Source organism: Talpa europaea, assembly GCF_964194135.1.
Source record: "Talpa europaea genome assembly, chromosome: 9".
Lineage (NCBI taxonomy): Eukaryota > Metazoa > Chordata > Mammalia > Eulipotyphla > Talpidae > Talpa > Talpa europaea.
In genome coordinates this window covers 34,984,761-35,012,656 of record NC_140076.1, presented here as the reverse complement: position 1 = coordinate 35,012,656, position 27,896 = coordinate 34,984,761, and the positions used below count along the sequence as shown (strand labels likewise).

At 36.7% G+C, this 27,896-nt stretch overlaps 1 protein-coding gene across 5 annotated transcripts in view; it reads right to left on the bottom strand.

Moving 5' to 3' along the window:
* Positions 1–27,896, bottom strand: part of FBXW11 (F-box and WD repeat domain containing 11) — a gene marked incomplete at both ends in the record, with an annotated part of 111,407 nt that overhangs the window by 46,777 nt on the left and 36,734 nt on the right. For 3 of the 5 annotated variants that reach the window (XM_084244128.1, XM_084244129.1, XM_084244130.1), the window contains one exon: positions 23,190–23,291. The exons of the other annotated variants lie outside the window; for them this stretch is intronic. In XM_084244128.1, the coding sequence (XP_084100254.1) occupies positions 23,190–23,291 (102 nt within the window). The remainder of the gene's footprint in view (positions 1–23,189; positions 23,292–27,896) is intronic. 5 annotated transcript variants of the gene reach the window in all.

Sequence of the window (27,896 nt, the reverse complement as noted above, 5' to 3'; positions counted from 1 at the left end):
TAATTATTTTTGTTCAAATTCCTAGAATTTCTGAATCCATGAGAATGCGCAGTAAATAAATGGATGTCTGGGCTGAATTTCCATTGTCAAATCATTTTTCATCAGAATAGAGTTTGTATTAGAACTTATTACTTTATTTTTTAAAGATTTATTTATTTATTCATACAAGAACTGGGGTACAGGCCAAAGGGGTGAGGGGTGAGAGGATTCACCAGAGACAGAGTGGGGAACAGAACAGGCAGTTCTCCTGAAATACATTGCTGAGGGGAGCAGCAGGTGAGTCAGAAGAGGTGTGCTGCACCATGTGGGTAGCTCCCTGGCTGGGGATCAAACTCATGCTGCAGTAGCTGAGGATTGCTTCATAGGTTGCGTCTTAACCCACTGCGCCACCAGGGAGGCCCAGAAGTTACTAAATTTAATGGTCAATTCTCATTATTCATATTACTTGACCTTTCTACAAGGTCAAGTATTCCCTGTCTTTATATACAATACGACCTCACTTAACGTCATAAAGGAAAATGACCAAAATGATGCACAAGAAAAGGAGGCTCTGGAAAAATGTTATTGCCTTGACAAGTGTCAGGATCCCCCCCCCACCATCAACATTTGTGATTAAAACAATATTATTTTAGAACATCATGTGCTTGAGTCATTTAGTTTCAAAGATGCTGAAATCACCTAGTTCTCAGACCTCCAGCACACACACACACAAAAGTCAACGTTGTTCAGATAAGAAAATGAAATTTCAAGAAATGAAGGAATGAAGGAAGGCAGAGATAAATGAAGAGAAAAATTTAAGAATGAGGATACATATAAAATCGTGTTTTTCTTCATTTTTACATTTCTTTAAAATGATGGACTACCTGAGAAGTATAAAACATTGCTACATGAAATTTCAAAGCCAAAAATAAATGGAGACATATCTTGTATTCAAGAATTGCAAACAATGTTGTGAGATGATAATACACCCAAAACAAACCACAAATTTAATAAAATCCCTATCAAAATCTCAACAGCAGTTTTTGCAGAGACAAAAACTCAATTCACAAATTCATGTGGATCCTATTGGAACACAAATAGACAAAACAATCTTGAAAAAAGACAATTTTGTTGGAGGCCTCATGCTTCCCGATTCAAACTTACTACGAAGCTATGTTGTACTAGAATAACAACATCCACATAGGCCAGTGGAGTAGAGTCCAGAAATAAACTCCTATATATATTACCAATTGATTGATAAGGGTGCCAAGATCATTCAGTGGGGAAAGGACAGCCTTCAAAACAAATGGTGTCAGGAAATCAAATATCCACAGACAAAACAATGAAGATGGCACTTATCTTTTACCTCATATATGAAAATTAACTCAAAATGGATCAAAGACCTAAATGGGAGGCCTAAAGCTACAAGACTTAGAACATAAAGGAAGAGGTTCACGACACTGGATTTAGCAATGACTTCTTGTATATGACATCAAAAGTACAGGCAACTAAAGTAAAAACAGATAAATTTTACTATATCAAACTTCCATACATCAAAGAATACAATCATTGAAATGAAAAGATAACCTACAAAAAAATGCCAATCATTTATCTGATAAGGAATTAAAATGCAGAACTTATAAGGAACTCTTACAACTCAACAATCCAACTCAAAATGGTTAAAGGATTTAATGGACACTTTTCTAAAGAAGATATATGGCCAAAAGTTTATGAAAAGATGCTCAATATCAGTAATCATGACACAAACCAAAACCACAATGAGATATCACCTCACACCTATGAGGATGACTATCAAAAACAACAAAAATAAAAGGGGTTGTAAATGATGTGAGGAAACGGAACCTTTACACATTGCTGGTGGGAATGTAAAATGATCTGGTTACTACAGAAAATAATAGGGTGTTTCCAAAGAAAATGACAAATAGAGTTACTATATGATCCAGCAAGACTATTTTTTAATATATATACAAAATAATTAAAAGAAGGGTGTCGGTGGAATTATTTTACACTTATGTTCAAATAGTAGCATTACTCACAACAGTCAAAAGGTGGAAGCAACCCAAATGCCCATTGATGGATGAATTGCTAATCAAAATATGGTACAAATACACAATGGAATATTAAGTATTTAAAAGAAATTCTTACACGTACTATAACATGAACAAAACTTGAGAGCATTTTATTAAGTTAATCACACAAAAATTATATATGAGCTATCTTATTCTACTTATATTAGGTATCTAGAGTATGTTGCTCCTGCTCCCTCCAGGGGAAATGAAGAGCTATTTCATGGTAGGAAAAATTTCTCAAGATTAGTTGTGCAACAATGTGAATATTGCAGACTTTAAGAGGCTAGAATGGTAAATTTTACTACAATTTAAATGTTTTGAAGAAAAAGTTTCTGAAGTTATGCACATATACACACGCAGCTGGCTAAAGCAAAAATAACAACATGCCATGCAGTTTATAGCCTGTGTAGAAATAAAATGCAAGACAATATCACCAAAGAATGGAGGAGGGAAGTAGAAGTATACTAAGGTCTTTCTTCCCATATACATATAAAGCAGTAATTTATTTTTTTAAAGATTTATTTATTTATGCATACAAGAGCTGGGGTATAGGCCAGAGGTAAGGGAGGTGAGAGGATTCACCAGAGACAGAATGGGAAACAGAACAGGCAGAGTGACTGAAATACACTGCTGAGGGGAGACAGGAGAGGCCTGCTTTGCCATGTCAATTGTTCTCTGGCTGGGGATGGAACTTGTGCTAAAGAAGCTGCAGATTGCTTCACAGTGCAGTGCTTAACCCCTTGCGCCACCAGGGAGACCCCTAAAGCAGTAATTTATTATTTTAAGACAAACTAAAGGCCTAACTTATAAATCCTGTAACAACTACAGGAAAAAATTGAGCAAATGAGATTTAACTTAACAGCCAATAGTAAAGATGAAAGTGGAATCATTTAAAAACTGAATACCAAAAGAGGGCAGAGGCAGAGTAAAAAAGGGAACAAAGGGCAGACGGGACAAATAAAAAACTAGTAACAACATGGTAGATTTCAGACCAAATTATTAATTAAATGTAAATGGACAAAGCATTCCGATTAAAAGGCAGAGATTGTAAAGTTGGATAACTGTTATTATAAGAAACCCACTTTAAACACAAAGGCACACTGGTTAAAAGTAAAGGGATACCGGGCCTCCCTGGTGGCACAGCGGTTGAGCGCTGGGTTGCGAAGCTGCCCGCGGCCTCTGCAGTGCTGGTTCGATCCCCGGCTGCTCCCCGGCCACCGGAGGAGGGTCCCACATGGCGCGCAGACCTCTCCTGCCGCCCGCTGCTCCCCTCAGCAGTGTACTTCGGTCCTTCTGCCTGCTCTGCTCCCCGCTCTGGTGAATTCTCTCGCCCTCCCGCGCTTCTGACTGTACCCAGTGCATGTATAAACCAAACAAACAAAAAATAAATAAATAAATAAATAAATAAGACATGCCTCTAGAAAATTAAAAAAAAGAAAAAAAAAGTAAAGGGATACCACGCAATGACCAATGAAAGGAAATACTGCGTGGCTAACGAAGCAGATTTTAGAACAAGGAATGTTATAGAATTAAGTGAGGCATTTCATAATGATAAAGAAATCAATTTCCCAAAAGGATGTAAGAATTCTAAATTTATGTTATTGGTTAACAGAATTTCAAATTAGCGGGGGGGGGGGGGACAATATCAACTCAAAGGAAAACTAGAAAATTTCAAATTTCTATTTTGACATTTACAACACTTCCTCTCTTAGTTATGCCAAGAACAAGTAGACAAGAAAGAGTAAAGACATAAGAACATGAGCAACACTATTAGCTTAACCTAACCTAACTGACATTTATAGAATACAACCTAACAAGAGAACCCACCAGTCAAAGATAAATAGGCCTTAAGACAGGTTTCAATAAATTTGGCAGGATTGAAACCACACAAAGTATGTTCTACCACAAAGGAATTAATGTAAATGAAAAATGCTTGAATGTTTGTAAGTTAACAATGCATCACGAAACAACATGTAGGTCAAAAAGATAGATACATGCAGACAATGAAATGTTCATCACTCAATCAAAATGGGCTATCAAGCCATGAGAAGAGGTAGGGGAAGACTATTATTCAGTGCAAGAAGCCAGAGTGAAGAGTTATATGCTTCCAACTACATGATATTCTGGAAAAGATAAAACTTTCAGACATGAAAAGATGCATGGTTTCTAGGATTTTAAGGGGAAGGAGGGATGAACAGGCAGAACAAGAACCTTAGGCAGAGAAACTATTCTGTATGACACTATAATGACAGAGACATGTCATTCCACATTTGCCAAAACCCATAGAACAGATCACAGAAGAGTAAACCCCTTATGTCTTTTATGGACTCTGAGTGATGATGCAAATTCATGGACTGTAACAAATGTACCACACCAGTGCAGGATGTCAGTGGTGGGGGAGGGAATGCATATGTGCATGTGTGTGTGGATGGGGGGACAGGGGCCATATGGAACCCTCTATACTTTTCCTTCAAATTTTCTGTGAACCTAAAAAAACTCTAAAGAATAAAGTTTATTAATTAAAAAAAGGAAAAGCATCTCTGAAAACTATATGACTAAGGGAAAAAGAAACAGCAGGAGAAGGATTTTTAAATCTTGCAAGATTAAAGCTCTCTAAAAATTCAAAGGATTCAAAGCATTTCTCTTCCATTTCCTGCTCCTCATCGTACCTTAACCCCAACCCTCAAAAGCTATGCAGTGAAGATACTATACTTTTTACACTGACAAAGGATGTTCATGCTTGGAATTATATATAAAATGAATTATATATAAAGGAAGTAAATTTATTACCTACTATGTATGCCTTAATACCTTATGGCATGCATGCTCTGATTTAAATATGTTCAAACATGCATTTGGTGTTATTTTTCAAATGCTGTAAATCGGAAAAAAAAAGAACAGAATGTACCAAAAACAGAAATGAGAACTAAAAAGTAAAACAAAACCAAAATTCAAGATTTTTTACAGAAATGAAAGCAAACTGAAATACCTAAAAGTTATATATTTAAATGAACATATGTAGGAAGAGGCATTGGAAAAAAGTGGGGGGGGGGGGAGAAAATAAGATAAAATAGCAAAATGGGACAAAGTAGTTGAAATGATGACAAAGAAGATCTAAACAGAGTAGAACTGGAGTTTCTAAAGAAATACACACAATGACACAAATGACATCTAAAACTGTAATTCAAGTTATTACGCAGGGCTGAATGAGGAAAAATGGGGAACAACAAATATAAGGGTATCATTTGGGGGTGATGCAAACACTCAAAACCTATTGTGATGGTTATACCACTCTGTAAATATACTAAAATTCAATGTTGTATACTTAAATGAGTAAACTGAATGAGTTATCTATCAATGAAGCTATTACTTTTACAGACTATATAATACAAGAAAACTTTTCAGAAATGTAAGAAAACCTGAGCTGAATGTTACAGGGGTCTCCAGGTACTATGAAACTTGCCCCACATCATTACATTCTTAGAGGTCTCCTAGAAAATTATTAAATTTGAAGATAGGACCCTCTTCCCCCCCCTCACCCCCAGTGGTGCAGGGGTTAAAGACACAGAGCTATCAAGCTATCGCCAGTCAATGCAACAAGCTTGATCCATGGCCAGGGAGCTAACCTCATGGTGTAGCAGACCTCTCCTGTCTAGTCCACTGCTCCCCTCAGTAGCGTATTTCAGTAGATCCACCTGTTCTGTTCCCCACTCTCTCTGGTGAATCCTCTTGCCCCGCCACACCTGTGGCTTATATTCCAGTTCTTTTATATATAAATAAATAAATCTTAAAAAAAAAAAGAAAACTTAAAAGATATAGAGAATTAGACTGGCATCACACATCTTTAAAACAATATGCCAAAAAACAAAAAACAATGTACCAAGAAAGGCATGGATGGAAGAGCATGTTCCAAAATCCATAAAAAGAAAATATAAACATTTTAAGTTGAGATACAACAGGAAAAATTTTCAACAAGAAACAAGTCAGGAGATTCCATATCCGTAAGCCCTTCCTGAGTAACCAAGAAATAGCATAAAAACTTTAGCAAAAAGATTAATAAACATTTAAAATAATTAATTTTGGATCTAGAAATAAAGATGAAGAAAAGGGTAGAGAATATGTCAGACATTCTGACAAAGAAGAAATAACATAACTTAAGAACTGGAAGAAAGACTTAGAGGAGGAAAGAAGAACTAAAAATTTTAAATAGGCAATACGTAGAAGTTAAAGGCTACCATTCAAGATTGACAAACCTGTTAATAAAGCATTAAATAAGAAGCCAGATGTTTTTAAAATTATTAAGTTAAAAGATAAAATTATAAGTTAAAAATTATAATTAGGGCCTCTCCTGTGGCGCAGCGGTTGAGCGCTGGGTTGCGAAGCTGCCCGCAGTCTCTGCAGCGCCGGTTCAATCCCTGGTTGCTCCCCGGCCACCAGAGGAGGGTCCCACATGGCGCGCAGACCTCTCCTGCCGCCCGCTGCTCCCCTCAGCAGTGTACTTCGGTCCTTCTGCCTGCTCTGCTCCCCGCTCTGGCTCTGGTGAATTCTCTCACCCTCCCGCGCTTCTGACTGTACCCAATGCATGTATAAACAAAACAAACAAACAAATAAAACATGCCTCTATCAAATAAATAAATAACCCCCCCCAAAAAAAAAACCCAAAAAAAAAAAATAAAAATTATAATTAAAAGATAGTCAATAGAACAAAAAGACAAGACTTACTAACTTTTTTATAAAAGATATGCAAAGAGACAAGAATTAAAAAGACTAATGATGTCATGTTGGTCTGATATGTTTTTGTACATTAGTTCTTTGATAAGTTTCTCTGCTCTTCATGACCTGTTCATGTGTAAGACACACCAAAAAATCACACCAAGAAGCTTGTAGGGTAAATGGCTTTTCTGCCCTCCCACCATTAATATTGCCTTGCCTGATGGGGCACCTGCAGTTGTTACACTGTTGTAGCTGTGTTGTTTGCTTCTGTGGGCCCTGGCTCAGTATTGAGATATTCACCAAGAGCAGCAGAGGCAGGAAAGAAGAGGCAGGAGAGAGAGAAGGGGAGAAAGAATCCCAAGAGTGAAGACTTGCTGGGGTCTTGGAGGCCTACGGGTCTCCTGGTGCCCTGGCCCCCTGGACCCCCTGCCTGACGTGTACCTGTTTGCCACACTACATGTAAAAGCTCAGTAAAAGCCTGAGAAAGCCACCAAGGGCTCCAGCACTCTCCTTTACCTGGTCTGCTCGAATCATAAAGAACTAGCCCTGTGACCATCCTGCCACTACAAAGCTCCTCACATAAACAGGCAAGTTGATATTCAAGTTCATATGCAAAAATGACATAAAACCCAGGAAAAATTCAGAAAATAAAAGTTATGAAGGGGAATGCCCTACCAGACATTAAAATACACTTTAAGTGATTCTAATTACTTCAGTGTAGGGGTCTGCAAGTGTTAACAATAAAGGGCCAGATAGCCAATACTTTAGTCCTCAGTTTCTGTCACAATATACTCAATTCCTCTGTTGTGCCCAAAAAAAAATGAGATGTAAGACAACAATTAAATAAATGAGTGCATGTATTCCAATGTAACATTATTTACAAAAATGGGGCTGGATATGACCAGCAGGCAAGAGTTTGTCAAATCCTTTACTAATGAAGTAGAATGTGCAAAAATAGACTGAAGTGCATATGGAAACATAGTACATGATAAAAGTGGCATCTCAAATCACTGGGACATGTGATTTGAGCTAGCCATGTGGAGAAAGACCAAATTACACCCATACTTAATTGAATACATTTGAATAGGTTACAAACAGATCAGAAATATAAAGAATGACTCCATAAGTCATGGAAGAAAATATGCATAAATATCCTTTAAAACCTGGGTGTGGAAAAAGATAATTTAACTAAAAATCTTAACATAATAAAAGGAAAATTTGACTAGATAAAAATTTCAAACTTTTGCTACGTAATATTTTTTAAAACACCATACACAAAGGAATGATTGAAAACTAAGGAAAGTTTTTTGCAACACGTATTACAGATTTTTTGAGTTTTAAATTATAAAGAACTGATATGCCTAAACATTTCCTTTAAATTGAGGGCTGCAAAAACTACCAATAGCCTAACAGGAAAACAAGAGTAAGATGTGAAATTTTAAAAGATACAAAATGACCCTAACTAAGAAAAAGTGTTCAGATTTACTCATAATTAAAAAGATGAAAATTAATGTTACATATTTCACATCTAAATTATTGGCAAATATCCAGAAGTATGAACATATTCTGTCACTAAAACAGTGAGGACATAGGTACTCATATTTTTGGTGAGAAGGCGAACTGTACAATCTTTCTGAAGAATTTGGCAATATCCATGTAAGCAGTGTTGTATTATGTTTTGCTATTACTTTTGAATTTGCAATTACCTTTTAATCAAGCAACCATGCTGCGGGGAATTTTCCCTGGAGATAAACTATAATTTTAGGATGAAAATACATATGCTCAAAATTAACTATGGGAGTACTATTCATGATTTCAAAAGAAACCCAAAACAATGTACATTGCTCACCATGAGATACTGGTTGAGTTAACTATAACAACACAATGGAATGCTACATAGCTTATAAGCAGGAATAAGGAGTACTTCTATGGATTGATAAGAATATTTTCAGGGTACAATTTCTGGTGAACAAAGCAAAGTGCGACAGCATTTATATGCTACCTTTTATGTAAGAAATGAGTAGAAATGCATTCATTAGTGTTGAAGAAATCCAGGAAGGATAAATCAGAAATGAATGACATTAATTACCCAGTGAGAATAGGATAGAAAGAACGGGGGAATGTGAACAGGACAGAATGGATGACTACACCTTTTAATATTGTTTTGATTCTTAGAGAACTATGTTAAATGCCATGTATTCACTCGCCCTCCCTCTCTCTCAAAAAATAAAACCACCAAGGATGGGGAGATAGTACAATATCAACAGAAATAAATGAAACTAAATGTATTTCAAATTAATAACACAGTCACACTTATTGGTGCACAAAAGGCTAACTGAAGTGACTTGAACTTGGTAATTGGAATATATAACCATAAACAAAAAAATGTTTAATTTTAAAGAAATATTCAGAATAGTTATTAGTACATTTTCTATTCAGTGGTCTAGAAAAGTAATTCTAAAGCTATGTAATATGCATTCCAGAACTAAGCAAGTAAGTCAATATATTATGGGGGAAAAGAGCCAGGTTTCTCACTGCTAGGGAAGGGAATTATGAACATGAAAAGGGTTATCTTACTGAAAGTTAGAGTAACATCTTTGGGATTGGACTAGAATTGGATTGTGAAGGTTTTGTTGTTTTTTTTTTTTTTTTAAAGAGAGATGAAATTATACATATATTACCTTACAAGATTGGCTGAGAAGAGTCTAGAAGCAGGGTTCTTCAAGAACTGACTGGTTCCAAGGAAAATACAAATTAAGCCTGCAACACTTTTGCTACAGCATAAAGTAAGGAAATGCTTAAAGAACTATGAGGACAGGGCCTCCCCTGTTGGCGCAGTGGTTGAGCGCTGGGCTGCGCCTCTGCAGCGCTGGTTTGTTCTCCGGCCGCTGGCGAGGGTCCCACAAAATAAATACATAAAGAAAGAAAGAACGAACTATGAGGACAGAACAAAAGGATACAGAAGTCAGTTTTCAAATGCACACTTTGAAGAAGTTGACCACCAAAATAAATAATGATAACAGATAACTCACTGAATAAAATAGGGAACCATGAGTCTATACTGATACAGTTTTTAAAAAAATTGAAATTCTAATTAAAAGAGAAAATCTACACAGTTTAAAGTACTTCTCCACAAAATACTTAATTACAAAGGGAGAAAGGGTAACTTAGGAATCAGTGAAGCAAGCTGTCAGACATCATCCCACTCAATCACCGTCAGTAATAAGACAAATCAAAATCATGCATCATGAGATAGGAAACAATGAGAACATAGCATCACTTCCATGATAGTCCTATCAAAGACATATAACCTATATCTAATCATAAGGAAACACTATACAAGCCCAAACTGACAGGCGTACTACAAATAATGTGACCTGTAATCCTCCAAAGTGCCAAGGTCAAGTCCAGCTAAGACTGAGAAACTGTTCTGAATTCAAAGATACTAAAGTATGATAAGTCAAGGTAACGTCATTCTGAAGTGGATACTTTTGCTATCAAGGGCATTATTGGAAACCTTGATAAAACAGAGACTGAGGACTGTAATATTGCAATGTAAATTTTCTGATTTGATTCCCACATTATGAGTACATGTAGAGTATACCCCTTCGAAGGAAATATAGGGTAATGCATTACAGCATGACAAAGGATTCAGGAAGCTTTCTTTTCTTTTTTCTTGTAAGATTTATTTATTTGTGCATACAAGAACTGGAGTATAGGCCAGAGGTGTGGAGGGTGAGAGGATTCACCAGCGACAGAGTGGGGTGCAGAACACAGACTGACTGAAATACACTGCTGAGGGGAGCTGCGGGCGCAACAGAGGTCTGCTGCACCATGTGGGTGGCTTCCTGACTAGGGATCAAATTCATGCTGCATAGCTTCATGGTGCTGTACTTAACCCCTTGCGCCACCAGGGAGGCCCAGGAAGCTTTATTTTCAAATAGATAGTTTTTTGTATACTTGCATAGCTTGAGACTGTCTCAAAATAAATAAGAAACAATCTTTCAATGACTAACTTACATTAAAATTAATACTAAACACTTCAAATTGTGGGATCATATCCCCTGGAAAAACATGTGCTAAGATTTTTTTTTTTGTGCCCTTGTTCATGATTGCTGTCAAATGACCTTATTAATAAAACATCTCAAACTAGTAGTGACTGAGACCACTACAGGCTCATGTGTCTTCTCTGAATCATTCGCTATTAGTCAACAATCAGGGATTTATCAATCCCATCCCTTTTCTGGAAATTTCTTTTGGCAAAATCTCCTTTAGAATTAATTATGAATATAGTTTTTTCTTGTTACCATTACTCTGATCCTTATTTTTTCCTTTCTTGTTGTCTTAAAGATGGAAGATTTAACAATTGCCTTTTAGTTAAAATTAAGTAACTAGGATACATAAGAAATTTAACAAGGTCTCCAATAAGTGGCCCCTAGCTTTCTAAAGGGATGAGAGGATAGAAAGAACCTTCCTTACATTAGGTAAAGAATCTTTATACATTTATATACTAGTAGTAGAATGAGATTGTTCAGAAAGTACTTAAGAAAGCATAGATGCACTAGTAGTATATAAATGTATATAGGATATATGAGTGCATTATGCTTTCTTAAGTACTTTCTGAACAATCTCATTCTAGTAGAACTTGAGTCATATCACCCAGGTAATTCAACAGGAAGGCATAGGCCTATACAGCCATTATGTATCGGAAAATGTCTCTGGAGTTTTTTCTTGACCAAGCATACCCAGGAGATCTTTTCAGTAAGCATGCCTTAGCTGACTGAAGACATACTCAAATTGCTCAAAGGAAAGCTGCCATTTCTGAAGACACTTGTGAATTTAGGGCATACTTCTAAATCATGCAGCACAGACTTCTTAAAGTTTTCCAAAATAATGTTCGATGCTAAGGAGGGCACAATGAGATGCAAAAACTCTGGGAAACAATTTGACAAAATACACACAGTTGTATCTCCTAGAAATACACCCTAAGTAATTAAAAATGAAGGCAAAGAGTTATGTACACAGATGGTGACTTATTTTCTTGATTCATTCTTTTTTTTTTCCATTCATTCTAAGAAAAATGACACATTATGGGATGTTCATGAAATGTTATATGGTAATTTCAAATTATATTATTAGAAATTTTAATAGGCAAACATTTATACAATTAGCTTGAATAAGCATACAAAGCTTTTAAAGGAAAAGAAGGCACATAAAATTATATTCTCAACTATATAAAACATATAAACTAAAAGAAAATATGCCAAAATATCAAGAATACACATCCTGAATTGACAGTCATTTCTCACTTTTTCTTTCTACTTTTACTCCAACATTCTGTAATATGCATTTACTACTTTTATAATCAGTTTTAAAAAATCAGAAAAGAACATTTCTTAAGCAAAAGAAAAATACCAGGGCCTCCCTGGTGGTACAAGGGATTAAGCGCCAACACTATGAAACTATCCACAACCACTGCAGCACAAATTCAATCCCCGGCCAGGGAGGTGACCCACATGGCGCAGCAGACCTCTCCTGTCTCACCCACAGCTCCCCTCAGCAGTGAATTTCAGTGGATCTGCCTGTTCTGCTCCCCACTCTGTCTCTGGTGAATCCTCTCACACCCAACTCCTGCACCTCTGGCTTGTACCCCAGTTTTGTATGCATAAGTAAATAAATCTTAAAAAAAAAAAAAACAACAGAAGAAAAATATCACAAGCTAGCGTTCAAAGAAAAATTAATATTCATACAAGGTGGTATTTCAGTTCATATGAACAACTCACAGAACTAAGTCCAAAGTTGTTCAGCAATGACAGTAAATGCTAATATACCACATAATCCTATCAACTCTTAGAAATGGCTATTCCTTCACATTCCAGTTTATTATGACTATTTAGGAACTATTTAGTAACATGAACAAATAAGACATGACTCCTTTTTTCACAGAACCTGAATTCAGGTGGGGGAGAAAGACAACAGAGAGGAGTTAAAAAAGCAAACACAGAATATAATTTCAGTCAGTTCTAAGTGCTATGAGAAAAAATAAAGCAAGATGAAGGAACAGAATGAAAACAGGAGGTTATTTTAGACTGGATGGTCAGAAAAGGCCTCTAAAGAAGAGATATTTGATCATATGAGTTACTAGTATAATAACAAATAGCACTCCCATTGCATAACTGTTCTAATAACTAGAAAATTCTATTTACAACTAAAAATACAATTAATCTCTATGAAAATAGTTTCTCTTCTAAGAGATAGTAAGGTTTATTGGAATTATAGAGACTCGGTTTAAATCCTGGCTTTGTCATTTAGTAAGAATGTGTTCTTAGCAAGTCTCAAGCTTTCTCTCTCTGAGTTATCAATTCGGACTCTTTGAACTGAAAAGTCTGGCCTCTTTTCAGTCACCAGTTGTGATGGTTAAATTTATGTGTCACCTTGGTGATGCTATGGTGGTCAGTTGTTTGGTCAAGCACTAGTTGAGATGTTGCTGTGAAGTATTTTGCAGATATGATTAACATTTAAAATTAGGACGCACTAAGTAAAGCTTAATACCCTTCATAATGTATGTGGACCTCACCCAATAAATTGAAGGCCTTAAGAGCAAAGTTCTATCTGAAGATTGCAAGAGAGAAATCTTGTTACCTGTCTGCTGGCCTCTCCCACATGTTTCAAATTTGTCAGTCCCTAAAATCATGCCTGTCTGTCTGACCACTATTGATGCTGTTTCTCTGGAGAACCCTAATATACTGGTCAATGTTAGCATTGGTCTTCCTGCTTTCTCCCTCCATTCTGTTATCTACACAATAGCCAAAAAACCTGTAACACAATAGTGGGATAATGTATTCCTCTGGTCAAAATGCTCTAATATCTTCCTGTCTCAGGCAGAATTAAAGCCCGAAGTCTTAGAATACCCAACACCCCTTTTTTCCGTAACACTGATTTACTAACCTGACATATTGTTTTACTCATTTTACTTCCCTCCCCATTTAAACATAGGCTTTTTGCCTGTTTTGTGCACTCCTACATACCCAGCCCCAACAATAATCCCTGGCACATGGCAGGAACATTAAAAATGTCTGTTGCTGGAAGAAAAAACAAATGAACAAACAAAGGGTGATTTTTAATTTAGTCTCTATGCTCTATGTTTCCCCATTTTCTACACTGGGCGTTTATTTCTATTATAATCATATATTACTGATAATAATATAAATTAGAATTACCTTTTTGTTCAAAGTTTGATCAAAATCTAAAAGTCTTAACAAAGTTCATATCCTTTGACGCCAAATTTTTCCAATGAATAACATAATGCTAAGGAATTAATCATCATCATACAATAAAACTTAATGTCAATAAGAAACTAATTAAATCATTGTGTACCCAGATAATAAAGCTGTACAGTTATTAAAAATGCAGACCTAGGACCTCCCTGGTGGTGCAGGGTTAAAGACACAGCGCTATCAAGCTATCGCCAGTCACTGCAACACGTTCGATCCCCAGCCAGGGATCTAACCCACATGGTGCAGCAGACCTCTCCTGTCTAGTCCGCTGCTCCCCTCAGCAGTCTATTTCAGTAGATCTGCCTGTTCTGCTCCCCATTCTGTCTCTGGTGAATCCTCTCACCCCCCACACTTCTGGCCTACACGCCGGTTCTTGTATGCATAAATAAATAAAAAAATCTTTTTTAAAAATGCAGACCTGGCCTCACTGGTGGCACACGGGGTTAAGATGCAACCTATGTAGCTGTCTGCAGCCACTGCAGCACGAGTTCGATCCCCGGCCAGGGAGCAATCCACATGGCGCAGCAGACCTCTCCTGTCTTGCTGGCTGCTCCCCTCAGCAGTGTATTTCAGTCAGTCTGTCTGTTCTGTTCCCCATTCTGTCTCTGGTGAATCCTCTCATCCCCCAACACCTCTGGCCTGTACCCCAGTTCTTGTATGAAAAAATATATAAATCATTTAAAAAAAATGTACACCTAAGTTTACTAACATGAACCTTATCAACAAAAATCAGGTCACAATTCCGTACAAAGAGTATTGGCCAAAATAAAAACAATACACACACACACACACACAGAGAGAGAAATAAAATGTCAAGAATAAAACAAAAAATGGATACTAAAATGAAGTAAGATTACCGCTGAATGGTTATTTCTTCTTTATACCTCTCTACAGACTAAAAATAAATCAACAGAAATACATAAATCCAGCATTTATAAGCAACACGACAAACATCTATAGTAAGATATATAACATCCCTTAGGTTTCAAAAAGTAGGAAGAGACTTTTTAAAATGGCCTGAATTCCATTTAGTCTTTCCATAGCCTCAAGTTATCTGTTTTAGAAATTATAAATTAAAATTGTTAATAAAGCAAGGTGTCATCAGGTCAGGGGTGGGAAAAGCACAAGGGACTACAGTGATGGTGCATGGGTGAATTGGTGGTGGGAATTTCACGGGAAATCATACATTGTACAAAAATGAAGGATGACGTAATAAAAAATAAATAAATGAACTAAATGCTGAAAATGGTAAAAATAAATAGTGGTGTCATGCTATTTTTCCTATAGCAGAGGCTCTATTCCACAGGACTGAGAACTACTAACCTGTGCCAGGCATTGTGCTATTATTAGAACTTTCTCCAAACTATGAATTTACTTGCTGATTTTCTGCAGCTTCAAATTCTTAGATCACCACCCTTGCTGTTCTCAGAAAATATGACATGAAAAATCATTTAAAAAAATTTCAAATCATAGTTAAGAGCAGAGGGAAAAAACACTCCTAGGAAAATGTTAAGATGAATGGTTCTGTTTGGCACTGAACTTTCAAAGCCTATCAGCATTAACAAGATACTTCGAAACTACGATTCAATGTAAAAAACAGCCTGATAAACGCAGACTTCAGAGACTGGTGACTGATGATACTTGGGAAGCAAAGAAAATCCTGAAAGAGAATTCTGTGACTGGAATGAGTGAATACATGGAATTGTAATATCCACGTGATTTCAAATCCATGAAAAAAGGCTAAACTAATAAATAGTATACAGAAAGCAGATTGGCCATTTAGAATGAATGTGAATGCCTCACTCAAGGCACATGCCAAAATAAATTAGAGAAACTGAAAAATTTAAAGGCAAAACATAAAGACATAAACAGAAAGAGTAAAGACTGACTACCAGAAGAGTTAAAAACTTCTTTCAAAACTTTGTTTAAAACAAAACAAAACTTTGTTCAAGGCAAAAAGTATTACAAATAAAGCTGAAAGGCAAATGCCAACCTGGGAGAAGTATTTGCTATAAAAGACAGAGGTTCTGTATTTAATATATAAGAAGAGTTCTTACAAATCAGATTAAAAAAAAAAAGACCAATCTAAAATTGGAGAAAAGGTATGAAGAAATACCTCATGAAACAACAGAAATGACTCTCCATTTCTTGCTAGTGTGGAAGGTCATCCTTGATGAGGAGAATAACTACCATGGAGCATTCAATGCATCCCTAGTGGGATGCATTGAAGGCACATGCAGATTTCTACAGAAATGATGATTCAATGAAAGATTTTGAGGAGATGAGGAAAGTTGGTATCTTTTAGAGTGCAAAGTGATCTTGAAACATAAAGGATTTATTTGATTTGACTGCCAGGGAAGTTTACACTGACTTGCGTTCCTAAACTATGAAACAGGAATATATGGGGTAAAGGATACTTTCTCTTGATAAATAAACAATTAAACACTGTGAAGAGAAAAAAACAATAGAAATGACCAATAAATAAATGAACATATTTATCTCCTCACTAGCAAGCAAATAAATATATTACAGTGATAACATTTGTACATTTCTTCCATCAAAATAGTAAAGAAATAAAAAATTAAAATATTCAATGATATCTAGGCCATACAAAGAGGGAAACTTTCAGCCATTGCTTTTTTTTTTTTTTTTAAGATTTATTTATTTATACAAGAACCTGGGTACAGGCCAGATGCGCAGGAGGGTGAGAGGATTCACCAGAGACAGAGCGGGGAACAGAACAGGCAGACTGACAAAATTTGAACAACTCTAGTAATTTTGAACAACTCTAGTAAACCTTAAACACCTTAAATGATATCCAGAGCTGATGACAATAGTTAGATTATAAAAGGGTCCACCTTCCATGAAAACAATCTAGCACTGCCCAGTTTGTGATAAATCACTGAGCTGTAATACATATACGATTTCGGCACTTTTCTGTATGCATGTTGTAATTGAAAAAAAAAAAAAAAAAACCTCTCCTTTCTACTCTTCCTATCCCAAATCTATGCAAACATCATTAATGAAAGAGACTTGCAAACCTGGGGGAAAGTCTGATGTAAAGTTAAGTAAATAAAGGAAGAACAGGAAACTGCAATGTGGTTTTTCTAAAGTGAGTCCATTTTCCCTTTTCAAAAAAAAAATTAGGGGGGAATTCCTGTCATTGTAGGGTTACATATCCTTATGAACAACAACAACAAAAAAAAAAACGTGCAATGGTAAACAACAAACTGCTAATATTTGTGGAAGGAGAGGGGAGGGAGACTTAAAGGGAGAAATTATGAAACTTTCTAGTGCATAGATAACTTAATCAATACAACCTGCTATTCTTTGAAGCAACTATAATTCTAGGAATTTATTTTACAGACATATCTGTGCAACCTAAAGCTTACATGTTGAATGAAATTAGCAGTGCTATGATACCAAAAAAAAAAAAAAGCCTAAATAAAGTTCCTTCATAGAAGGAAGTATTATATGAAAAAAAAAGATAAAGCCATATGATGGAGTAGTCATAAAGGGTTTCATATACTGATATAGAAAGATTACCATACATCTGCATTATTAATTGGAAAAAGTTATTAACTGAAAAATGTTATGTATAGTATGGTTCTATTTGTATTTTTTTAAAGCCTTTGTCTAAAAGGAAAGGGAACCTCTAAGTGACAGCTTGGTGAGACCGTGATTTGAAAGAAACTTCATTTATCTTCTATAACCTTGAGTGCCAACTGTATTATTTTTAATTCTTTGAACCTTGATTAAATGTTTTAAATGCTGACATAAAACAGTGATTCGTCACTTAGGTTTGTTTTAAAATGCCACAGGAAAAAAACAAGTTGGAAAAGGAGAAAGTTGAACTAAGAATAGCGTAACTTTGAAAATTATTCAAGTTTGGGTTGAATGGGTCTCTTATATTTTGGGGCATGGATGGAAATTTCCATAGGATTTTTCACATAAAATCTCAGAGAGCCCTGGCATATCAAACAGATAATTCCAGGTGAGGCAGAAGTAGGAGGGGGCAGTATACTAGCCACTCCTTAACCCCCGAGGGACTCTAAAGTCAAATCTGTGTTCCAGGGGACATTTGAAACACCATGCTGATTCATGTCACCCCCATAATAAGACAGAGCCTACATAATTTGATGGATCCCTCCTTGCCCAAAAGGCAGGAGGAAGACAAAATGCTTAAGTTCCAACAAATGTTCCCTCTGGGTAGAGATTTTTTTTTTTTTTGTGAATTCTATTTTGTAAATTTTCTTATAAAAGAGAAAAATATATTTGTTTAAGTTCACAAAATATTAAACTCTACCATTGAACAATCCCAAAAGTTACTCCAAGTCTTCACATTATTAACCCGAAAGCACAAAAGGATAATCAACAGGAAACGATACACCCCCAAAGCTCATTGGGAACGAGAGGTGGGACAGCCATGTCTGACCTAAGAAGGCAGGCTGTGAACAAAAGTAGAACACCAGACTACAGGGGCCACATCACATGCACTGTCTTTTATCTCATCCTCACACTGCCTGGGAATCTAAGACTATAAGACTGAATTCCCTCTCCCTGAACAGGGAACAAGGAACAAGAAATGAAAGAAATTGACTCTTCTCAACAACAGGCAATCAGTAAGAGGCAACTGTTATCTTCTTCTGCTTTACAAAACCCTGTAGGTAGACAAGACAATATCTCCTTTGTTCTTAAGATTTTTATTTATTTATGCATACAAGAACTAGGGTACAGGCCAGAGGTGCAGGGCGGGGGTGGGGGTGCGGGGCAGGGTGAGAGGATTCACCAGAGACAGAGTGAGGAACAGAACAGGCAGATGGATGGAAACACACTGCTGAGGGGAGCAGCAGGGGAGCCGGGAGAGGTCTGCTGCACCATGTGAGACGCTCCCTGGCCAGGGATTGAACTGTGCTGCACTGGCTGCGGGTAGCTTCATAAGTTGCGTCTTAACCCCTTGTGCCACTAGGGAGGCCCTATCTCCATTTTTAAGGATTAAGGAACTCCAGTTTTAAGGATTAAGAAAGCAAAGTAACTTGCCTAGTATTACAGAGCTACTAAGCAACTGGCACAAAACTAGAACTGAAATTTATATGCTCCAGAGCCAGGATTCTTTCTATGAAGCTATCTCACTTCTCCAAAAACTACCCTCTGTGTAGGAAGCTCTGATAAGTTTTGACTGCAGTGTTCTCAAACCACTACAGCTCACTGCACATATTCAAAGTAAGAAAAGAAACAAGAAAGGCAGCTGTCAAGAAGTTGTATGAATTACTGTCCAGTATATATCTACACTGGAGTAGGCAAAGACACTAATATTTGATTCACATGGTCCTCACTGTCATTCCAAATAATCAGTCCTACCCTGAAAAAAGCTAATTGATAACACTCTCCTTAGCTGAAAGCTCGCAAATGGCATTCCCAAGAAAACTTGCTAGTCCACTACAGCAAATCCCTGCATTCTAGGTGTGTCAACCTGAAACTTTAAACACTAAAAATAAAATGGAATCTGTTTCAACCTAAAAATGAGTTGCCAAGTTGCTGTCACAACAGCGTGGTGACTAGAACTGGCTTTGCAATTATCCAATCCAGGCTCATAACCCAACTCTGCCAATGAAATAAATGTGTAACCTTAGGCAAGCCAATTCAACTCTGTAACTTCATTTACAGAAAAGGCCATGATAATGTCTCCATAAAGGAGAAATGAGATGACTTACAGCCTAGAGCCCAATACACAGAAAGGAGGAAAATAAATGACACTATTATTAACATTGGCATTACTCTGTGCCATAGAGGTCTTAGAGTCCTGCAAATACTCTACAAGGTCTGAACTCCTGATAATCTCATATAACAATCAACTTGTTGAATCTGGATATCTGAAACAACTGAAATATTGACTTAATTCAGCATGGTGTAAATACATCCAGATATTCCAGTTCAACAATTCTTAAAAACTGTTAAAGGTTAGTCCTCATTTAAACTGGTTCACATTTTTTAAAAATACAAAGATGTTTGGCTAAAAATACATAGACATCTCAGGATTTAATTACAAACACAAACACACACACACACACACACACTCTTCATTTGTGATTCAGTCTGAATTTTCGTTCCCAGGTCTGCTTACTACAGTGGGTTTCTAGTGAGCAGGGAATAAGTCTGTTGTTCGTCTTTATATGCCCAGCACTAGTATAGGTCCTGGCATATACCAACTGCCCAGCAAATATTCACAGAATTTAATCTGGAGAAAAGTCATTCAGGAGCCTCAAGAGAGCTCATTCTAGAAAAGGGAATAAAATCCCCCCCCCAATAAATATTTGGCAATTTTTCTTTTTTTATTTTTAGTACACAAGCTACTCACCAGATATCACTAGTAAAGTCTTCACAAACAAAAGATGGAAAACTCTAGCAATAGTAGCATTCCAATACAGAGCAAAGAAAACCAGTTTTGTAGTCAGGTGAACCTGGAGTTAAAATGTCAGCTCCATAAGTTTATGCATATGTAAATATTAACTTGTGTCCAATCACAAGTATCACCTCTGAGGCCCAGTTTCCACAGCTGACAAATAGGGATAATAATACCTAATCACAAACCTAATACATGAGAAGCACCAATTACAGTTGGTAATTTTCATTTTTTGACAAATTTACTCAGGTAAATGAATGACATATTTAAGCCTTTGTTAACCCTTTTGCCTTTTCACAGACAGCAGAAACTAGAAGGGCTGCAGGATGACTACCTTTTCTCCTGCTTTTCAGAAGGAACACTAACTCAGTCAAATAGGCTAATTGGGCAAAGTTGCAACTGTTAAAGGGCTCACTGTGATAATTTTAAGGAGACTCAAGCAACCTCCTGAGCCAAAGCCAAGTCAACCAGGCTCTGCCCTCTTCAGGTAGTGCATTCCTTTTCCTCTGAAGCGGGTTCTAAATGGGCTTGCTGAGGGCAGTACAATACCAACCAAGAGTCATCTCGGTGATAAACCCCAAAGATGTAGCAGAGAAATAATGGACATTCTTTAAAAGTCTAAACCCAAAATAAGTCACTAAATTTTAGCATTATTTGGAGACTGGAGATAGAAGAGTAGGAAGACTGGAGATAAAATAGTATGTAAAACTAATGAGGAAAGAGGAAGGTCTAGTCTTCCAGGTTCATTAATACATGTTTACTTTCCATTCACAAATGGAACAAAACAGCAATGATTCCAACCAGCTGAGTACATATTTCATTTTCTGTGCTGCAAACTCTCATTTATATATTACAGAAAATAATAGCCTCACAAGTAAACAAAATTCCCTGTACACCTCCAAAGACAATATTTGTTCCATTCACATTTCAGTGAATATCATTCAACATTTCACCTTATTTCATTCAAGGTCCAACCAAAGCAAAGTTTACATTTTTTTTCTCTCAAATGTCACATGAGAGATGAATGAAAGAACTTTTAACACATCTAGCTTTTCATTTTCAGTAAGGGAGAAATCCATGTTTCCTCCCACTCAGGCCATCTCCAGAGAATTCATTAACACCATTACTAAAACATAGTGAATGATGCCTTACAACAGTGATTTACTTCAAAATGAGAGCAATAAAAGAATCTGCACTCCCAGACCTCGTTAACAACTACAATTCTTCCCCTACTAACATTTCTGGAAAAATAGTTGGATCAGGCCACTAAAAACCACCTGTAATATTTAAGTAAGCATTTTCAGAAAACAGAGACAAAGATGTACACTATTACTATAATGCAACATGCATTATTTAGTACCAAGGAGATTACATACAATAATGTCTTTTCAAGAGCATTTCTTGTTAAGTTACATTACATGCAAGGAAGCTGCTTTCCCAAAGATAAATTATATGAAACACTGCAGCCTCACTGAAACGTCAAACCCCTGAACTCTTAAAGCTGTGACCCACCCTTTTATAGATTCTAAGACAACAGGATCTCTCATATTGAATTCACTCTCAAATTAATTGCTAGTCAGGTTCCAGTACTGTTTTCTAAAGAAAGCAATTTGAATCAATAACCTCACCAATGGTACTCAGAATGTTTGCCAATAAGTAAATGAAATGCACAGTCCCAATATGAGGGAAATTTTCCTCCTTCCTGGCTCCTCAGCTCCATTAAAACTATAAACATGAATAGAAAGATAACCTTGAGAACAGTAAAGTCACCTAGGCCATCAAAAATATCTAACTCATTTCCTGACTGTATAGTGTTTTCCTACAACAGGGCAGCCTCAACAGGATGCCAGGAATTTAATACCATGTTTTAAAGATACATCAAACTGTCTGAGCTATGCAGCAATGAGAGCTGAATACTGCAAACCATACTTAATTAAATACATGCTTTCTCCAAGCACAGCTTCCCCAATAAAGCCACTAGCTTTTTTTCTGCCTTGGCTCACAGAGTCCACCCCAACAAGCGAGGTCAGTCCAGCTGCACTCCTACTAAAAGTTTTTTGTTCCTGAGCATCTCCTCCCCATCCCCATCCCCCACCAAAAGTTTCACTTTTATCTGTGGAATTCTCTGCCAGCCTCAGCCTGGAAAACTAGGTTGACGGACCCTGAGGACAGGTGTCAGATCTGGCCTCTGGAGGTGGCCCAAACTGACAGTTATTGGCAGCATAAAGCTGTGATCTTTAGAAACTTCAATTTGAGGCTTTACACCATTAATGATTCCCTTTCCATTCCTTTTTGAAGGAGGAAGAGAAAGCAAGCCAAAAGGATGACTTTCAAAATAGAAAAATCACCACTTTAATTATGAAACCCTCCCAACTCAACAAAGAACTGTTAAAAGTAGCCAAATGGAAAATGTCAGGGTTTTTTTGGGTTCATGCACAACTATTAAACATAAGAATCACAACTTCAAGGTGGGAGGGGTGGGGAGGGAATAAAAAGCAGGAGCAGAAAAAGAGGAGCGGAACAGGGCCCAGCCGAAGACCCATTTGCTCAGAAGGGCCCCTCTCTTGGACTAACAACTCCATGTGGGGCACCCAGGCTGGAGGAAAGCAGAGGGTTACACAGAACATTTAGCAGACTTAACATTGGATTAAACACACTACTGCAAGTTTCAACAATGTTCAAGGCATACGTAAAAAACACATTTACAACAAGAAAGAAGAGAGGCACCTGGAGACATCTGACACTGGGCATGCTCTGCAGGCAACTCAGTGCGCACATGCTCTCTACCAGGTTGGCGCAGCCTAGCCACAAAGACCTTGGCACAGAACACTGCAGGATGACAAAAAGGAAGGAAGAGAAGAAGCAGTTAGAGGCCGCAACAAATCACTCCTTCACACAGGCAACTTGAATGTTAGTTGGGCAGGGGATGCACCCTTGGAGTCTGAAGGTCAGGGAAGGTGGTCCTAGACAATTCACTGAAACCTTGGGAGAGGGCCCCACTTTCTGTGCTACAGAGAGGTTTCTGCTGCCAGATACTAATTCTTTGGGGTAAAGGGAACAGAATCAAGAGGGGGAGAGAGAATGTTTAAATGAAAACCCACTGAAGGGAATTGTGAAAGTCTGAGTGTAAAACAAGATTAGTGGTGAGACTGTGACTATAAACTTCAGAAAAGTAACAGTTTCTGGTCTACGTCATAGAATTATAACTGCCACAGTTGCTGAAGAACCTACCATGTGCCAGGCACTTTAAATCTTTAAATGGGTTCTCTAACTCCCACACCATGGTGTAAGGAAACTGATTCAGAGGTTAAGTCATTTGCACAAGGACACACAGTAAAGGAGGGGAGAGCCAGAATTTCAAACCTTAGTTGGTCTGCTATTAAAACCCACATTCATTCCACAAGACTATATGATGCCTCTATTGTCAAAACTTGGATCATTCAAATTTTATCCTGTGGGTAGAGGTCTGCACTTCCCTAAGGTGAAAATGCAGGAGACCTAGAGGCAGTAAGGCAAAAGGAAGGTGCAAGATGAGTGATAGACTGATAGATACAAACAATAAAATGGCTAGTTAATAACACATTGGTTTTTCAGTGTCATCCACATCTCTGCCTTCCAAAAACAAAACTGAAAAAATGTCATGATAATACATTTTGGATTGTTTACAAAGTTCATTTGACATGAAGAATTAAAAGCTTATTTCATTTACCCATTCCCATTCTCTTTTAAAGGCTTGATGATTTTAAGGGAATTAAGAAAAAATATATAAATGAATATATGCATTATGGCTATACTTAATAAGCATTTGTTTATGGTATGCAATAAATACTTTTTTGGACCTAAAATCAATTAATTTGGCAAAATCAATAATCATGCAAAAAACCAGAAGGTAGGGGCTTGGGTTCAACCAAAATACTCCATAAATCTCAAACCCAACACCATAAACTTGTTTATCCTAACCATAAGTAGGATGCTCAAACATCCTCATTTTCCTGGGACAGTCTAAATTTATACTTTCTGTCCCAGTTTAACTTTAACTCTCAAAAGCCTTGTGGTTTGGTAAGATTCTATGGTTACCCCTGCCATAATACAAACAAAAACAGCTCTGCCTGAAATCAAACAAACCTAGTTTCCTACATTTAGCCTACAGTGTAACTAGAAGTTGCCATCATTTAGAAAAGGTATTTGAAAGAATACAAAATCAGAGGAAGCAAATGGCATAAAAAATTAAACAGCTTTTTGGTAACAATGAAAACGCCATACATTTCCAATGTGTGCCTTTATTCCAAAGCTTACCACAGTCATACAGAAGTGTATCACTGGTTATTCCAAGCATGCATATTTTGTCACCCCAACACTTTTAGAGTGCCACAAAAGATGCTGAAAAATGTTTACATAATATACTGAAAATATTTGCCATTGATCAAGCTCTTGTTACATGCTAGACATATAGTCTACAAAGTAAACCTCACCAGAGTTTGTGTAAGACAGTTACTCCATTTTACAAAGGAGAAAATCAAGAACCAGGAAGCACAGCTAAAAAAGAAATTTGCCAACATGCAAGAAAACAAGAACTAACTGATGGCAGAATTAGGACTAGAAGTTAATCCTGTCTGACTCTAAGCAAATAAATTTTCTTTGCACTAACAAATAAAATGCTCTTTATATGGAGCAAATGCTTGTTAAAATAACTATATTGAAGTCTATCAGAAGTAGAGGGGTAGAGAAAAGGCCCACATATTACATTACACATATTTCTTAGTTTAAACAAACTCCCAAAACACTCAACAGTTCAATTAAGCTTCTTTTTTGGAGTCTTTGTAGTTATCTAAATTACAGAGTAGCTCAAATCTGAGAACAGAGTTTAAGGATTATACCTGTATTCAGCAAGTCATACCAAATTAACACTAAAGCACACCTGCAAATCAATTTTCATTTATTCAGTAAATATAACCAGGTCCCCTCTGTAAAGTTTAATGTGTATTTGCCTGAAAGGGTAACTATTAAGGCATGAGGTACCATAGCCTCATCAATACTGCTGTGAACTTAAGATCTAAAACTAAAAAAAAAAGTTTCACATTCAATAAATCAAAGAATCAACTATTCACCTAGAAGCCTCACCTTCCACTCCTGATCTGAAAAGTGAAAAAACTGAAGTCCAGAAAAGAAACATAATGAATTTTTAAAGGCTTCTCAATCATCTAATGATTTGAGCAACACAAAAATATGGAAAACATAAAATTTCCTGATAATTTAATTTAAAAAATGTACCATTTTGTTACAAGTGTATTCACTTGATATTGAACTTATATATTCAGGGAAAAATTTTAAAGGGCCCTTTGAGGATCCAATTTCCATGAGTTTATAATATCCATGGAAGATATTGTGGGGTATAGACAATTACATCTATATATACAAAAGTAAATAGCACTACTTTCACACTCAATTACCTTGAAACTAAGTGACAGTGCTAAAAAAAAAAAAAAAAAATGCTTTGCTCAGCAGGAAAAAAAAATGCCACAGTAAGACAGTCATCCTTTCGTAACGAAGTCTGAACCTGCTGGTCCAAACAAGATTCCTCTCAAGTCTAATGGACCAAAAGGACATTGATTAATTTGAAAATAAGCAAAAATAAGTTCACCATTTATCAACTCAAGAGCATTAAAATGCAGGTAGGGCCACAGCAGAAATGGATTCGTGAAGTTTCTAATTTTAAATTTAGGAATCTGGTTGGAAATCCATGTAGACTAATGTCGAATAAGGACTATTCATTATTCTTTAACTGAATAATGTAAAAATGTCTTCATATTAGCTATATTCATAATGTACACTACTGTCTTTTTCTTTTTGTTTAAGCCAACAGTGGGCTGCTATCTTTAAACTTCTGTAACACTATCTCATTGTTTAAGTAAGTCTGAAGAACTTCCCTGATACCATGGCTATTTACCAGTTTTGACAAATACTTATTGACATGTTCATTATGCTAACAACAATAGAAACTAAGCCTCTTTCCTCTAGAGACTTCAGCCTCAAGCTCAAGAGAAACCCAAAGGGATCACAATGGGGCTACTTAAGAGAGGTCTTTCAGGGGTAGAAAACCCTAAGAACTGTTTGTTATATTTCATATGCAGCATTCTGATTTAAGATTGTTCTAATTTGAAAGAATAGGAAATCATTCATATGGGTTTCTAATATTAAAAACAAATGTCCAATTCAACTATTATATTTAATTCCTATAGCCAAAGAAAATAACATTAGCCAAAGAAACTGATAGTTTTGTTAATTCTGTCACATACACTGCATAATCAGAAAACTCAGGACCCTCATGCTGAGCAACACTATAAATCAGTAAAGGCAAGAAGAACAGCTATTGGCATTTTTCAAAAGCAAAGTTATTAAAAGAGGTAGCAGAGAAATGTCCTAGGCTCTCTTCCTATTGCCATAGGAACCACAAATTAAAAGGGAAAAGTGGTTGCAGGCACCTTGTCTTCTGATTGGCTGGCTTGAAGAACTCACAAAAGCTAACCTTGGTCTGCTTCTAGATGGAGTTGGTTTGAATATCCTGCCCTGATTCCTTCTCAAAGAAGCAATTCTTTTAAAATACCAAAGAGGTATTTTATGTTAATCATCACTAATGTCACTCTGATTTAGAAATCTGCCTTATTATAGGTTTCTAAAAATCCCCCATAGTTTTTTCTCTAAACCACTTCCCAAAAAATCATTACCAGCCCCTTCTAACTCCTATCATCAACATGTTCGAGATAACCAAGTTGAGTGGCTTAAATACTACTCCATTCAACAACAACCAAAAAAAAAAAACAACTTGTATCTGCAGACAGAAAAGCAATTAACATTCTCTCTCCTCCATAGGAGGGAATCTTGAGAATGTGCAATTAATACACACATACACACGCACACACACACAGAGACAACCAATTTCAGAATGTGCAGTTAATACACACACACACAACCAACTTGAGAATGTGCAGTTAATGCACACATACACACACACACACAGACAACCAACCCAAAGGAGGAGGATGCCTGAACTAAGTCGTAAAGGATATGTAGGCGGCAGCCAGGGGGAAAAAAGAAACACATTCCAGGCAGAATAAATAGCATATGCAAAGCCGAAGAGATAAAAAATGGCACAACCGATGCAAAGACCTGTAATTTAATTTAGCATTACTAAAATATCTAATTGTGAGATGAGGAAAGTTTAGAAAGAGAGAGACACAAAGTTCTCCCCTATCCATTGTAAGCAAATTGGGACTTATCCTGTAGGAAAACAGCTCTTGTACTCTGTGCTATTGCTCACCAGTAAACAGCCAATCCTTCCCAAGTGTGAGTTCCATTTTTTATCAACATGCACAAAATTTCCCACCCTGAACTCAGCATGCATACTATTTCAATAACACCTGTCAGAGGGATAGA